The sequence below is a fragment of the Medicago sativa genome, chromosome 3, assembly GCF_051527215.1.
Source record: "Medicago sativa cultivar Bolivia chromosome 3, Bolivia_mono, whole genome shotgun sequence".
NCBI classification, from domain to species: domain Eukaryota; kingdom Viridiplantae; phylum Streptophyta; class Magnoliopsida; order Fabales; family Fabaceae; genus Medicago; species Medicago sativa.
The window spans coordinates 50,170,813-50,188,623 of NC_140751.1; the positions used below are offsets into that span (position 1 = coordinate 50,170,813).

Genomic DNA, 17,811 nt, shown 5'->3' on the forward strand with positions numbered 1-17,811 from the left:
ACAAGCGTCTTTTTCTGCTTTTATTTTGGGTAAATCTCGCACTTTTAGCCCAAACCCAGGTAGAAATTCTCATTATAAATACAAGCCTTCCTCATTCAGGATTTCTCGTTCAAAATTGTGGCAGTTCAAGAGGAATGCAACTTTGGAGCTTCGAGAGAGTTTCTGTCTTCTCCTTGATTTTCTAGGGTATATTTTTATCTTTAGTAATTTATTTTTAGTTACCATGTGTAACTAAATCTTTTTAGGTTAGAGTTGTAAGATGAACCTTTGTATATTTTTGTTGGATATTTATTTAATTTAATGTCGTTTATATTTTATTTATTCTTTTGTTCACTATTAAGTTTTTCTAGGATATAATTTATTTATGTGAGAGGTGCAACCCTAGATTAGGTACTTAGGTTGTCACATGGTCTAATATTCTTATCACTAACTGGATGCTTATATCTTGATATTTATATCCTTTTACTGATAACTATCTATTTAGGAAGTAAGTAATTATTAATTAACCAAAGATACCATAAGAATTGTTGACCCTAGACGTAGGTGTTTAGTGGCTACAAACTATTAAGACTGGGTGGTGCCCCACTGAACATAGGAATTAACCGTTAGTAATTAGGGAAACAAGTGCCTACCTGAAGGAAATAAGTACTAACTTAATAGAACCATTCTCTTGAAACCCTTAGTAAGGTAGACGTAGATTAGGGCTGCCCATTTGTAGAACTACTAAGAAAGCGTAGAGAGTGTGGTATGAGTGTCCTAAGATTCATAGATGGGAAGACCTAAGAGAACCTTGGCCTTCATTGCCTTGGGAAACACTGGAAAGACAATTTAAATTTATGTTTCAATTACCTTTGAATTAGCAAGACCCCGCACGTAAGGATCACCGTGTGATTAGCAGGTGCAGTTAGTAATCGGAGGGATAGACCAAAGTAGGTTAGTAACGTCCCAACGACCTCATCACTTGTACAGTCTACCTAAGATAAATAAACGCGACATTAATGTTACTTAATATCCAACAATATATGCAGGGGGGATTCGAAAAATCCTAACTTTTTGAACAATCCTTGTGGATACGATACTCTACTTATCACTTTATTACTTGGTAAACAATTTGGTACGCTTGCCTAATCCGCACATCAGATGGTTCACGGGAATATACAGTAGACTTGCATGATCCAACGATCCTCTTTCTTAAAAAAAGATCGAAGGGTTAAAATTGGAAAAATTAATAAGGTTTATTTGAGGTTAAACTTAACCACCAGAGATTTATTTGGAAAACGGAGGAAAAAGTGAGGGACTAAAACGTGAGTTTTATTAATTGTGGGACCAAAATAAAAACTTGAAATTATTTAGGGGACCAATGGATCAAATAAGCCTATATGTTATCATATTGATGAATGTGACTCTTTTTAATTTTTTGGGTTTTTCTGGGTGAAATTGAGAAAGATGAGATGAATGGTAATGTTGGAAGAAATGAAGTGTGTTCTTTTATTTTGGTCCATGGTGCCACCTCATAGCTTACATGTCTCCCGAAAAATGACAACTCAACTTTTTTGTAGAGTTAACGGTCAAATCTAACGTCGGGGACCAAAATGGCTAATGAAGTTTGGAGTCAGGGACTTTTTTGTATTTTCTCCTAAGTCAGGGATCAAAATGGTTGTTTACCAATTTATCTTTCAATTCATCTAGACACATGTTTCAACCTTCTCTTTTGTCTCTTTATTCCCCCTGAGCCTGAACTTGCCAACTCTCCTTTGTCTCTTCGTTCAAAAGGTTCAGAAATTGATATCGAGAATGTGTTAGAGTTCTTCGAAAATTAGAACCCATAATACAATTTGTACAACCATTACTTGTAAACCAAAACAACACTAAAATCAATTTTTGGTGAACCAATTCAAAACAGAAAACGACTGCAAAATCCAATATTTACTACAATCGATTTGAAATCGTATTCTACATTGAAATCATGTTTGAAGCAGATTCAGGATGATGATGCGACGCCAAGATGGGACTGTGTGTGGCGGTGTATGGATGAGAAGGGAGGAAGTTCTCCGTTGTTAGGATAGAGGCTACAACGACAAAAGAACGAGGGATAGGAAGCAAATAAGATGATGATAGAGAGATGATAGATTGGTCATAATGTTCATCAATGATTGAGATATAGAGTAATATGATGAATCAATGTCTATTTTAACACTTTAATCTCATCCATCGGATTTGCTTTTTTCGTGTGTCAAACATTTGTACATTAAAATTGAGTAAATGGAGGATAGTTAATTCGATTTTTGTACCCCATTACTCAACACCCCACTACCATATACCATCCGTATCAAAAGATGATTTTCATTTTTTCTTTTTTGCAAAAAGAGTGTCTCAAATCATGAATGATTGTTAAATAATTTCTACACTCACTTGACGTCAAGAAACATGTATTGCATCTTCTATTCCGTATACATTGCTGAACTGTTTCTACATTTTTTTTGGAATCGGACATGACAAATAGAACGATAGTTTCAAGCCGTTCCTGGGAACAATTAACTATTGTTGTAGACATAATTGTGTTTTTTTTTGCTTTAACTATGTTGAATTTATTGATTTTATTATAATATAATATAATATAATATTGTTTTGGGATAAAGTGCTGGAAAATATTTGTTTTTAAGCCCACACGCGTGGCATGTAAAGCCACCGGCAAGACGTGTGCATCTCCGGGAAATAACAATTTTTTTTTGTGTTTTTCTCATGCAGGGTTGAGGAAAAAGTCCAATTTTTCAGTCCAAACCCACTTGGAAATCAACCTATAAATACAATCCTCTCATTCACAATTATCCATTCAAAACGAAGCAGTTTAAGAGTAAGGAAAACACTAAGAGCTTTAACGGAGGAGTCTCTTCTCAACCTTAGCCTTTAGGGTATGTTTTATTCTTTTGTAATTTTGTCTTTAGTTACCGTGAGTAACTAAATCCTAACTGGGTATGGTTCTAAGATGAACCTATATTTGTTTGTTAGATCCTTTTCATTCAAGTCCTTAACTTAGTAATGTTATAAACTCTATTTAATTTTCTTATGCAAAAATCTTAGTGCTCTCATTAGACCTAGGGAGTGTGACATACCTAGTCTTGGTGCTTGAACCTATAAATAGAGCAAACACAATTTTTTCAAACGTTACATATTGAATTTTATTCTTTTCCTCTTGGTAAGTTTGACGACATAGTGTTGCTAGTTTGTATAACTATTATGATAAGAGAGAGTATGTGATGAACTTCTAAGATTCATAGACTAAGTTAGAGCCTTTAGATATCAATTTAGGAATCCTAATTTATTTTTCAATTACCTATGAGAGAGTAAGGTTCCTGTATCATATTTCGTAGATGATGACAGGTCATCTTACGTTATTATTCTTAGCATGTTTTTCAGTTATTTCAGTAGGTTTTAGAAGCAAAAAGGAGGAGTATCAGAACAATTGCCTATGATTTCGGGACTTTTGTAATGTTTTCTATATTTGAGTCTGTAATTCAAGTTTTCCCGAAACATAGCAATTTTAGGGGGTTTTTTGTAGAAATTCACGAAGAAATCATGCAAATCGGCAAATCAAGAATACCTGAAGAATTGTGAAGACTTAGGAATGTTGGAACAAAATGTGTTTAACATTGCCACCTTTAAGTTTTGATGATAACAATGTATTAAAATTTCAATTGAATATGCTAATATTTGTTCAAGTGTGCAGGACCATAGACTAAAATTTATAAGTCTTAAAACTAGGCATTGGTTCTGGAAGGACAATTGAGAGCAAAAGAATTTTAAAAGGAAGCTATGATGCAAGTCAGAGTCTGAAGACATCAGAAGCTGACAGTCAGAGTCTGAAGTCGCCAGAGTCTGAAGACCTTCAAAGTCTAAACTTGGAGTCAGTTATTTCTGTTATTTAAAGACACAAGTTTGAAGAAGGAATGGAAGCCTGGAGCAACGACTATTTCAGAGGAATTAGAAGGCATTGGATGCTTATCCACTGAAGGAGCTCAGAGAAAGGACAATAATACAATTGTACAACCACTACTCCACTATTGTCTATGCATAATACAAGCTACAACTGTGTCTCTGCTGGTTAATTCTCTATACAAGGAATGAATTTCAAATTATTCCTTCCTAGGACATTAACCAAATCAAGCAAGATATCTTTGATGTCATTGAGGAAGCTCACATAATTCTTTAGATTCATTGGGATAAGGAATTTAAAGGGTTATAGAGTTCAAAGGATTAGGAATTTTAGTCAAAGATTGTTGGAGAAGTGGTGTTGGAGATTGTATATGACTAGGGAGAGTTATGGTTTAAAGTGTTGGTGACCAGGTATGGGGTTGAGGGTGTTGAGGGAGGTCAGGTCAAGAGAAAGGGTTGAAATACGTATATTCCATGGAAGTATCTTTTTGATATTAGTGACAAAATGGGAAGTGTTGCAGTGAGTTAGTTCCAGGAAGGGATGGGTCGTAGAGTTCATAATGGTGAAAATACCTCTTTTTGGAATGATCCTTGGTTAGATTGAGATCTTTTGCGATCTAGATTTAGCTGGCTTTTTGAGTAATGTGGATGAAACAAGGAGGTTAGGTTGGGGGATTGATGGGTCAGGGTGGAGGGATAGAAAGAGACTTTTTGCATGGGAGGAGCAGGTTGCAGGGTGTGTTTCATTGTTAGATATCATTTTTTTTTTGCAGGATAATATTATGGATAAATGGATTTAGAAACATGATTTGGTTGATGATTACTTAGTAAAAGGAGTTTATTAGTTACTTACTAATAATGAGAAGCTTAGTAATGATATAAATTCAGACATAATTTGGAACAAGGCTGCGCCTCTCAAAAGTCTTGTTATTGGTGTGGAGAGTTATTAACAAGTGGATTCCTACAAAAGATAACTTGATTCACCGAGGAGTGGTGCTGAATCATCTCTCTTTGAGTGTGATTTCTCTGGTAGTATTTGGCATCTTGTACTTCATTGGTTGCGGATTTATACTGTTCATCCAGGTGATATTAACATTCATGCTTTGCAAATTGGTGGCACGCATATGTTCATGAAGGATATTTACTCTTGTTTTCAGGTGACATGGTTGCCATGTAGTTGTATCATTAGGAAAGAGCCCAATTCTAGAACTTTTTGTAACAACTAACTTTCTTTGGAGAAGTTATTTGAATGAATCACGCTTCATTCGATTCTTAGCAGTGGTTGAAGACTCTCAAACCCGGTTATATTTTTTATTTTCACCCTTGGTGTTCTAACCCAACATTTTGTATCGAGTATACCACTTTGTAATTTTGGTTTTTTGGCATTTTGGTTCCCATGCAATTTTTGTATCTTGACACATTGTTTTGTACCATGTTGGGCACATCTTGTGCTTGATAGGACCTTTTTAATATATTTTGCATTTAGCATCTTAAAAAAAAAAATCAAGTTTATTAAAGGGTCTTGTTTCAGAAACGATACTTTACAAATCGATGAATCTGGCATGATTATAGGTCTTCATAGTCAAGGAAAATAAAATTAACTTGATATATTTGAGCTTCAAACAATGAATAGGAACTATAACAATGGTTAGGAAATGTTTCTAAAACAGAATTAGAAACATAGGAGAAATCACGTTTTCTTATCTTACACAATAAACTCTAAACAATTAAACAGGATGCGTTTGTTTCAAGTTTATCAAATTTATTTCTGCGAATAACATTTTTTGGAATATAAAGATGGGAATTTGATTACAAGGTATTTAGAACAAATATGTTTGGTTAACTTTATAATATTCATAGGAACCATAAAAATAGGGATTATAATAGGTAACTACATATGAATTTATTCCTATGTGTCTTTGTTGTATTGGTTCAGGCCTCTCATGTCTTTTATATTTTATTGCTTTGATAAAAAAAAAATATGAATTTATTCTCATCTCCACGGTAACTTTATTTCCACCATTTTCTTTGAGAAATTTTTTCTATTCCCAGGAACATTTTATACTCAAGAATAAAATTTAGTAAACTTGTAATAAACATAGGCATATATAAATGATAAAGGAAAAAAACAAAACAAAACAAAACAAAAATATTCATATCGTATTTGTTACATTTATTTTAATATTTAAATTTATTCTTATCTATTTGTTAATTTGTATTGAAAATTAAGGATATTTTTGAAGAGAAAAATCCAACTCAAAAGTGTTGAAAGGGATACTTTTATTTATATATAGTATACTCCCTCCGGTCACTATTATAAGCAAAACTTCACTTTTTAGATACATTGAATAATTAATGTATCTGGTCTATAATAAAGACTAGATACATTGATTATTCAATGTACCTAGAAAGTGGAGTTTTGCTTATAATAGTGACCATAGATTTAAATAAAATCTAAATCAAACCATATCTTATCTTTTGTAACCAATTTCCATATATTTTAGGGATAAAATTTATAGTGGTCAAAGTGAATTAATTATTGCATTTAAGATTTTTTTTCTTAGATTTAAATAAAATCTAAATCAAACCATATCTTATCTTTTGTAACCAATTTCCATATATTTTAGGGACAAAATTTATAGTGGTCAAAGTGAATTAATTATTGCATTTCAGATTTTTTTATAATATATTTACATTTTGAAAAAGAGGGGGCTAAGAAATAAACAATTGAATAGGTATGAAGGTAATATGCCACGTAGCCTATTTAAAAAAAGTGTAATTTATTTATCTTTGACAAAAACAAATTGAATTTTATTTGAAAATTTATAGTGGTCAAATCAAAATAATTATTGCATTTTATATCTTTTGAATATATATACGTTTAATATTGTCATTAATTATATTTTATAAAAAGAACATTTATTATCTTGACTATATAAATTTAAGAATATAAATAATGGCTTCGGTCAAAAAAGAAAAATTAAAGATGGAAACAATTGTTTTTACTCCAATATGAAAACAAATATATTCAAATTGGGAAACTATTTTTTAATATATTGAAGAGAAAAACTATTATAAATGTTCCGTTGGTGGTATCATTTTTCTAAAATCATCTTCAACCTTCCCCTCAAAAAAAAAAAAAAAATCCTCTTCAACCTTAGGTAATAAGATTATAACCTCTCAAATCATTTTACATGGTTGCTTTCTTTTCTTTCTCAACCTGCCTCTATCACTAATATTCATCCAGCTATTTAGTCATGGCACACAACTTTGCTATGTTTGATTGGTTACCAGAATCTTTGCATGTCAACATAATTTCACTCATTCCATTCAAGGAAGTTGCAAGGACATCCATCCTTTCCAAACGTTGGTTGCGCTTGTGGAAAAACACAACCAACATAGAGTTCGACGAAAACTTTTTTTCTAGATCCAATGAATTTCAAAGAAGGGATTTTCTCAAATTCATTACATCATGGATTGAAAACCACAAAGAAAATTCAACTATTGAAAAATTCTCTTTGACATTGTCACATCTTGATCATGAAACCGATTGTGAAATCGTCAAAAGATGCGTTACTTTTGCTACTCAACACGGTGTTAAAGATTTGGTGCTAGATCTTCATCGTCTTCATCAATATTGTGATGGTTTTAACGAACCTAAAGCTATGTTTGAATTGCCAACAGAGGTATATAAGCATAAAACTTTAGAATCTCTCAAATTGGTTTCTTGTAGTTTTGTTGAAACCGAGTTGATCAAGTTACATGCTCTCAAAGAAGTTTATTTTGCTTGGATGGAATTGAAAAATGAGGCTATCAAAATGTTACTATCCAACTGTAAAATGATTGAAAGTCTAAGCTTGACACATTGTTGGATGAGCACTAAATTTGAATGTGATGGAAGTGACTTGAGTTTGAAAAGGCTAGTCGTTGATGATTGCAATTTCTTTAATGTCGGATTTAAAATCAATGCTCCTAAACTAACTTGTTTCATGTATTATGGGAAAGTGATCTATTTTAAAATAGAAAACCCCTTACATTTGGAAGAGGTTGATCTTTACTTTAGCGATGAAGAAGACGACTGCACTCCAGAAACAAGAGACTTTATTCTCAAACTTATTCCAGATTTCAACCATGTTAAGGTTCTCACTGTATGCAGTTACACACTTCAGGTAATACATGAAATTTTTGTTTTCTTTTTATTATATCTATATATTATGTTTGCTATATTGAATCTTAGATAAATATACTAGAAGTGCAAGATATTTTGTTATTGGGTTTTTGGTTCAAGAATTTGAAACATTTTATTTAAAATTGATAAAATAGTAAATGTAAATTAATGTCAATACTCAATTTGATAACATCATAAAATATGTTATGTTTTTAAGATTTACTCTCCATATTATTATTAATTGATCATATTGTTGTGTGTGTGTATGTTATACACACAAAGTTTAAGAACATTGTATTCTAATGAATATTATTTCATTTCATAAATAATTGACTCAATAAAGATATACATATATATATATATGGGGTTTGCTAGGATACACCCACTAGTTTTTATTAAGGTGTGTTTTAGCAAAGATATAACTAAAAAGTTGTTAAATACACCTTAAGGTGAATGTTGCTAAAACACACCTTCTAAAAAATAAGTGGGTGTATGTTAGCAACTCCTATAGGCATTTGCTAGGATACACCCACTTATTTTTTAGAAGGTGTGTTTTAGCAAGTTATAACTAAAAAGTAGTTAAATACACCTTAAGGTGTAGCTTGCTAAAACACTCCCACATATAAACTAGTGGGTGTGTTCTAGCAAATCCCTATATATATATATATATATATATATATATATATATATATATATTATGATTTTATTTCTCTCTCTTTCTCTATCTCTCTTTATATATACACACACGTATCTGAATATAATTGCTCTATATTTAAACATTCATTATTTGATATGCAAGGCTTTATCTAATGGACCAAGACTTCCAATGGTGCCTATAGAAAAACAAATGAATACCAAAAAATTAACATTATTGACAAACTTGGAAGAGGATGAATGTCTTGGAGTCTCGTTCATGCTCAATAGATGCACTGTGTTGGAGATGATCACGTTTGAAATGGGATCTGGAACATTCTTTAAAGTATGTATCCCTTTCATGTTGTTTCATTGTTAATTCAATTATTTCTAGCAATGGCTATATATACGTTCTTATTAATATACATAATTTTAATAGTAATTTGTGTACATGCTTGTATAAATTTTGCAAGGTTCATGAGGAATATTACTTATCAGATGCTGATTATCATGAAGAAACATATTTATCAAATAGTGATGATGAAAATGGATACTCATCAAATAGTTATAACCAGAGCAGTTTGCTAGACTATCAAAATATTTTTCAATATTTGACATCAACTTTGAAGGTGGTGGAAATTAATAACTTTACGGGGACTAAAAATGAGGTTTTGTTACTCCAATTTCTTATCAACAACAGGAGTCACTTAAAAAGGATTGCTATCAATGTGAAAAAGGAAGAGGCTATGAAACTCAAAAAGAATCGCATGTTAGAGGAATTTGTAATGTCTATTCGAAGGGCTTCAAGGGATTTAGAGATATATTTTCATTATTGTTGAATTGAGAAATGTTTTATTATGCTACTATGTTTATTTTGTTTGAATTTTAAGACATGGTTTTACTTATGTTGGAAAATGCATCAATTAATATATATGAATTTTTTTGTTTTTGTTGGATTAACTAATCAAATGTGTGTATACTCTTTATGTGCTTACTTCTTGGTTTTTATTTAGAAATAGTTTTTATTAATAGATTGATTTCTATATTGACAATCATGTAAAATATTTTTACATTGACGGTCAATCAAAGCATTTTATAATATCACTTTGTATATATGAATTTTTTTGTTTTTGTTGGATTAACTAATCAAATGTGTGTATACTCTTTATGTGCTTACTTCTTGGTTTTTATTTAGAAATAGTTTTTATTAATAGATTGATTTCTATATTGACAATCATGTAAAATATTTTTACATTGACGGTCAATCAAAGCATTTTATAATATCACTTTGTTATGTAAAAATATTTTTATATATATTAACAGTCAATCAAAGCATTTTATACAAGTTAAATAAGAAAGAATATTGACTTCTAGATTGTAAAATAGAAAGAAAGGAAACAACATTTTGCCTATCGTAAAACATTCCTCTCAAATTGTTCAGGAGAATCCGATTTCCCTTTTTGGATGAAACAATATTTGGTTACGTTTTATTTACCTCCAGACCGAAATTCAGAGCCTTCTTTCCCAAAAAAAACTAGAGGGTTAATAATGTGATGCCCAAAACTTCATGATGGAGGCCCATAGCTTCCTTATGTGCATGTAGAGCTTGCAGAGTGACATTAGTGAATGTAGTAAACTAGCATGGACACCCGTGCCAAGCACGGGCTAGAATGTCGTTATATTTGATGGAGAGAATATTGTAATGTATCATATTTGATGGAGAGAATATTGTGATGTATCAGGTGTTACTTAAAATTTTAGATGGAGTTTTGGTTGTATCATTATCACTTGTGCGGTTTCTCTATCCAAATTGTCGATCTACATCAACGTAGGCTCCCACAGAAAGCCTAACGGTGGTATCACATCCGGGTTCGACGTTGTGGGGGATCGAGAGTTGTTCTTGGTGATGGACTACAAACACAAAGATCCTAACACTTAATGGAGAGATGTTAATGTCTCAAGTGTGAGTTAAAATTCCGTATTGTATGCAAGAATAGATGTGAGAAACATATAAGTGAAATGACTCATATATATAATGCCTTAAGACTTTGAAAGAAGATAGGATGTGAATCTCACTTCTGTGATTGATCTTAGCTTAATGTGATCATACAATCCATTGTAGGATCCTAGCCTAATGTGATGATTTGTTTCGTTATTTTTTGAGTATCATTTGTTTAATTTTTCATCTTAAATTTTAGTTTTTGAATGTGATTAGCTTTCATGCACAAAAAAAAAATAACCTTTGTCATTTCAAATTCCTTCACTTATGGTATTTCATGGGATCTTGCAATGGAAAAATGTATATGTATGATGAGTTGACAAAATACATATTCGTTAGACATTTTAAATAAATGTACATATTTTCAATAAATCTAATATTTTGGTAGCATAATTGCCCAGTAATATTCAACTTCTTCAACAAATCCATAAAATCACCAGCAATTCATTATGTTTCCTATGCTTTCACGAATAAAACGCACACTCCTTATTTTTTTTTCTCTTTTCATTTCTATCAAGTTCAAATTCATTTTTAATCTTCTTTTCTGTTATAATTTACTTTATCTCTTCTCATGAAAGAAAGAAACAAACACCCCTTTATGAAACTGCCGCCAACCCACTTTTTTTTACCATGTCGTGTCTCTGACCTTATGTGATATATCACCAGATCACATACATAATAGTCTCACACTTAAGGGAGAGATGTTTATGTTTCATATGTGAGTTAAACTTGTGTGCAATAATATACATTGAGTAACATATAAGCAAGAAGAACAATATACCTAATGTCTTAAGATTTTACGCAAAGATGTGATGTCAATCTCACTTGTGGAGTTTCTCATAGTCAAATGTGATGGTCCAACCCATTGTAGACTCCCTCAGAACTCTAAACAGTATAGTGAGTTAAACTTGTGTGCAATAATATACATTGAGTAACGTATAAGCGAGAAGAACAATATACCTAATGTCTTAAGATTTTACGCGAAGATGTGCTGTCAATATCACTTGTGGAGTTTCTCATAGTCAAATGTGATGGTCCAACCCATTGTAGACTCCCTCAGAACTCCAAACATTAAATTTTTTTTTTTAGTTTTTGAATTTCATTTGTTTAACTTTTTATATCAAGTATAAGTTTTTGGATGTCATTTGCTTTCATACAAATTTTTTATCCAATCAATATTATATCAAATACCTCCATATTTGGTCTTTGGGTGAACGAACATGCGAATGGAAAAATACAAATGTGTTATGCCAAATTGAAAAAGTACATGATTATTAAACATTTTATAAAGATGTGGCGTTTTTTTAACCGAGTATATTTTTTGATGAAATATTTACTCTTAAATTTCCAACACTTTTAACTGACCCATAAAATTGTCAGTAACTCGCTATATTTCCGATACTTCCATGGACAAAACACACACTATTTTTTTCCCTTATCATTTCTTTCGTGTTCAAATTTCTTTTCATATTCTAATTTAATTTTCTTGTTGCTAAATTTATTTCTCTCGTTTCATGAAAGATGGGAACACAAACTTCCCTCTGCAAAAACACCATTAATCCATTTTTTTTAACCATGTTGTGCCTTCGCCTAACCTTATTTGACTATCAACAAATTACAGACGCATTGAGTCTCACACTTTAGAGATATATGTTCATGTGTAAATTGTGACTTAAAGTTCCACGTTATTGGATGCCAAAGTAGACGTTGAGAAACATATAAGTAAGATGACCAATACACCTAATGCCTTAAGGTTTTGGATAATGATGTGATGTCAATCACAATTGTGTGGTTTCACTTAGCCTAATGTGATAGTCCAACCTACTGTAGACACCCTTAGAACTCTCAACATTACGATAAACGGTTTCGTTAGTTCTGGGATGCCAATTATTTAATTTTTATATCAAATTTATGTTTTTGGGTGTTGTTCACTTTCATGCAATATTTTTTAATCAATCTCTAAAATATTAAATTCCTTATCCTTTGATCTTTGGTGGAATTTAACCATAGATAAACACTTAAGTGTTATGCTGAGTTAACAAAATATGTGCTTAGTAAATTCTTTATATGTTGTTGCGTTTTTTTACCCGAATCTAACTTTTTGGTAAATTAGTTTTTTTAACGCAATCTAACTTTTTGGTAAATTAATTACACAAAAATCTTCAACTCCTTCAACAATTTCATAAAATCACTTGCAACTTACTTTATTCTTTATAACCTCATGGACAAAATACACAATTCTTATTTTTTTTAACCGGTATCAGTTCTCTCAATCTCAAATTTATTTTTCATCTTCTAATTTCTTTGATCTCTTCTCATGAAATAAAGGAACAAAAACACACTTTTAGTAAATTACCATTAATCTACCTTTTTGATCATGTTGTACATCAGTTTGACCTTATTTGGCTATGTCACGTAATTACGGACATAGAGAATGTCACACTTGAGGGAGATATGTTATCGTGTAAAATAAGAGTTAAAGTTCTACAATGAAAGGAATAGTAGATATTGAATAAGATATAAGTGAGATGACTCACAAACGTGTGCCTAAATAATTTGGGAGAGATTGTGGTGTCGATATCATTTGTCTAGTTTCTTTTAGCCTAATGCAAAGATACAACCCAATGTAGGTTACACTTGCAGTCCCGAAATTATGATGATTTGTTTTGTTAGCTTTTGAATGTCATTTGTTTAATTTTTTTATGTTAAATATTATATTTTGGAAGTCGTTCGCTTTCATGCAATTTTTATTTGTCAAGGCGATAATTTTTTTTTATTTAACCTCTATTATTTTAAGTTCCTTCACTTTTAGTCTTTAGTGGGATATGACAAAGGAAAAACGTTTATGTGTTATGTTGAGTTGAAAAATACATGTTTATTGTACATTTTAAATTGATGTGACATTTTTAATGAGTCTAATATTTTTGGTAGAATAATTACTCAGCAATATCCAACTCCTTCAACAAACTCATAAAACTACCCACAACTCACTCGTTTTCCTTGTCATTTCTTTCTAGTTCGAATAATTTTTCTAATTTAATTTCTCTCTTCTCATAAAATAAATGAGAAAAAAGAACACATCTCTATGAAACCATCACCAAGCCACCTTTTTTACCATGTTGTGCCTCTGACCTTATTTGACTATTTCATCATATCATATACATAGAGAGTCTCATGTTTAAGGGAGAAATGCTAATTTGTCATGTGTGAGTAAAAATTCTATATTGCCAGCAAGATTTGATATTTATGAACATATAAATGAGATGAGTAATATACATATTGTCTTAAGGTTTTGGATGAAGATGTGGGGTTTCTCATTTTGAAACACAATACCTTGGTATATGTTCCTCATCAATATTATTGGACATCCAACTTTAAATCTTAATTTGTGGTTTGAAATATGCAACTGTTAATATCATTCAAGAACTCAATTGAATACCATTTGCTTTGTAGCTTTTTATTTTGGTCAGATTGACAAACCAAATCAAAGCTAATATTTTCCTTCTCGTTTTCTGGAAACAACGATAGAATAATATTGTTAAAGTGCTCAAATGGGTCCAAAGTTTGAGCAAGTATCCCTCGCTCTTGATTTTTTTGGAGATCTATATATTTTCCAAATTATTTGGATAAACAAAGTCAATAAGGGAACACAATGAATAAGTTTGATCTAACCCACTTGTTTTGGCCTGTGACTACTTTTAAGGTCTCGTGTTTGATTCTCTCTGCTGCCTTCATATCAATTTTAAGGTCTCGTATTTTCTTTTCAAATCCATGTATCATTGCGTCATTGATTTTCAATGGAATATTGAAGGATGAACCGGTTGTACGAACACTTGGAATTAACATGTAAGCTATGACCCTAGGAAAAAATGGTCAAATTGATAATATATTAGAGCCTCGTAAGTATGTGGATAGCAGTTCAATTTCTGCCTCATGTGTATGGAAAATATTCGGCATGAGAGAACTCGTCTTATGTATCCCACAGGTTTTCCAACTAAGATTAGTCACTGCTAAGCGGTGATGTAAGCTTTATACCAATTTCATGATAACTCGAAAAAATATCAAATATAAAATTAGTTACGAAACTTAATTGATACATTTAATTAGTATATCTAATAAACATTAAAAATTAATATTTATTATTATTAATAATAATATAATAATAATAACAATAATATTTAAAAATTGATAATTTCAGCAAACATTTATTTTGTATTATTTTCGACCAAAAATTTTCATCAATAAGTTAATCGATTGTTAGAGCATCCACAATGGACCTCTCCTTTTGGTTGCTTAAATGAGTCTCTATGTACATGTCACTTGCTCTTATAATTAATACTTAATAAGATTTAATCTTTCAAACTCTAGGAGTATATATGTTACCAGAATAACTCAAGGACTTTCTCTTAGTTCGTTCCTTTTGTTTTTCTTTTGGTTTTCTTTACTTTTTATTTTCTTGTTATTTACTTTTTTCTTGGTTTGGTGTTTTCCCCTCAGCTTTTTCCTTAGCTTTATTGAGAAGGTTTTGGTCCATCCCCCAACTCCTTTTGTTCTTGTTTCCTTTTATTTATGCATTTATAAAGTGATGCAGCTGGTTCATAATTGAACCCCATTTATCTAAAAAAATAAAAAATCTCTCAAACTCAACACTTCAAAAAATATTAAATGGGTCTTAGTAATAAATAATTGTTGTGCATTTTATATTAAATGTGTAGTTTTTTAATAAATAATAGTTGTTTTCAATAAGAAGTTATTACTTTCAGTTGCATTAACATGTGCAATATTGCATCTAAAAACCCATAGGTCTAGCCACTGTATATGTTCTACACCTAATTTTCTAGTTCTATCTAGTGGAGGTTCGGTTTAAAATTAACATAAAAAAAAAATACACATTTGTTGGCTAGTGCCCCTTTTAAAATAGATATATTTTGATTAATGTGTATATACACTCTTTACAACTTTGTTTGTATGAGAGGTAGTACAATACTTATATTATTGAGTAAACGTGTTTTATTCAAAATATTGATTGTTATAATGATTTTTTTAAATTACCATTTACATGCTCTTCAAAGTCAAATGAGGTTTGGGTTTTTATCATTTCTTAAAAGTGAAAACGAACAAAACTGAATCGATGGTGTACGGTTTGGTTCGACCAAAACTGCATTTAAATAAAAGAGGAATTCCCTCAAAAAAAAATAAAAGAGGAATTTTTTTTTCTTCAAATGTTTGTATTTATTTAATACTGAAAATAAAATATATGAAATTCCGTGAGAACACATAATTCAGAAATAAAGTTGCAATAAAAATTTAGATTTTTTTTTAGCAAAATTCAGAAATAATCATAGTAATAAAATTCAGAAAAACTTTTGCAACGTAAGAATCTAGAATATGTCAAAAAAGAAACTTAAGAATCCAGAAGAGAAGCTGCAACAAAGAAAAATGAAACCCTAATTCAAAATTCTTATAATGTAACACTAATCCAAACAACACAAAGAAGAAAAATAAACAAAAGTCTTAAAAAGACTAAAATACACACTTATTACATATGATTCGTGGTATAAAATGAGTAAATGACAAATTACCAAAAAAACTAAAGTTTGGCCCTGACAGTTAATATATGATGCGCGACCTTGAACTGAATATATAGATAGAAAACTACTTTGTTCTCAATATTATAAAGGTCTCTGCAAAATAATGAACACATTGTAAACAAAACCGATAAAAGAAATTTCAATAATGTTGAGTTTCCTCCCAATTAGAAGAAACACAACCAAACTGGAAGGAATTAAAGTCGATTAAACTGAGATATATTTTAGTTATAAATCCGATAAGTTCTTTGTAATTTTGAGGAACATTGAGTAGCAATATGGTTATCCGCAAACAAATATATGGGAAAATAAATATGTTACATTAATAGCAAAAGAAATTTAATGAATAAGATCATATCGTTATATGATGAAAATAATGTCTCAAATGAAGCATTTTCAAAAATGATATATAGTAGACAATTATTTGGAACATAATATAAATCATGAGAGAATTGAAACGAAATATAAATCATGAGAGAAGATTCAAGATCCCTTTCGTTTATGCCTTTCTTCAGCTTCAAAATCAATTTCTCAACAAATTATTTGATAACTAACATTCTCCCTCTTATTTTCTCCTGTACAGCTAAAAATCCAACTATTAGCAATAAAATCCTAAACCATGGTCACAAACCATGATGAAGGGGAACAGTCTGATGCAATCAACAATAAAATTTGATGAAATTGTAGGAACTAAAGGTGTTCTTGATCTTCTTACCGTTCTCAAAACCATTTTTGAAAAATAGTAATAGTGATGAGAATAGGATGGGAGATAAAGATCTGAGCTATTTTATTTCCTTTTTGTGACAAAAAGAATCATTACCTTTCACTATTTTATTTTGGTTTTAATTTGATTTTAATAGGTGAGAAACAATTCAACGATAGTCTTGAATTAAACCAATTGTCAACATTCTTTTTTAGGACTGTTATAAGTGTTGAATAATTTGAATTTAATTTCATTAATTAGCAGTTGATAGTTTCTTGTTTGATTTTTTTATGGGCAGTTTCTTGTTTGATTTGATATCAGACAATTAAATTTCTAGATATCATTTTGATCATAATAATAAATCGAATGATTTCTTAAAATAGAGGCGGTATATGGAAGTATGTGTTGAGACTGAAATACCAGGTGCTAAGCATATGCCATGTAATGGAAATTTGAATTTTTCTAGCATTAATTAGCCTGACATTAATTAGAATGAGACTATAACATGCCACATGTACTTTTGAATGAAAATGGTTTTACTTGTTTATATTGTAGATGTAGATGTAAATTGTTGATGTAGATAAGGATACAGATAGAGATATTGATAGTTTAGCCGAGATTGTTGTCTCTTTTTTTTTAATATAATTTTAAAATAAATAAAAAAATATGGGTATGAAATAAAGGCAAATAAATATTATCGATGTTGTTGAATGACTCAAACAACCATAAGTATGTGTTTTATTATGCAATTTGTAAAAAAATTAACAAAGAAGTTTGAGTATGTGTT

At 30.6% G+C, this 17,811-nt stretch overlaps 1 protein-coding gene across 1 annotated transcript; it reads left to right on the forward strand.

Moving 5' to 3' along the window:
- The first annotated feature begins 7,064 nt into the window (after positions 1–7,064).
- On the forward strand, positions 7,065–9,575 carry LOC146938015 (putative F-box/LRR-repeat protein At5g54820). Its single transcript, XM_085752073.1, has 3 exons — positions 7,065–8,102; positions 8,901–9,080; positions 9,208–9,575. The coding sequence occupies exons 1-3, from the start codon at positions 7,191–7,193 to the stop codon at positions 9,571–9,573; spliced, it is 1,458 nt and encodes a 485-aa protein (XP_085608199.1). The 5' UTR covers positions 7,065–7,190; the 3' UTR covers positions 9,574–9,575.
- The last annotated feature ends 8,236 nt before the right edge of the window (positions 9,576–17,811 follow it).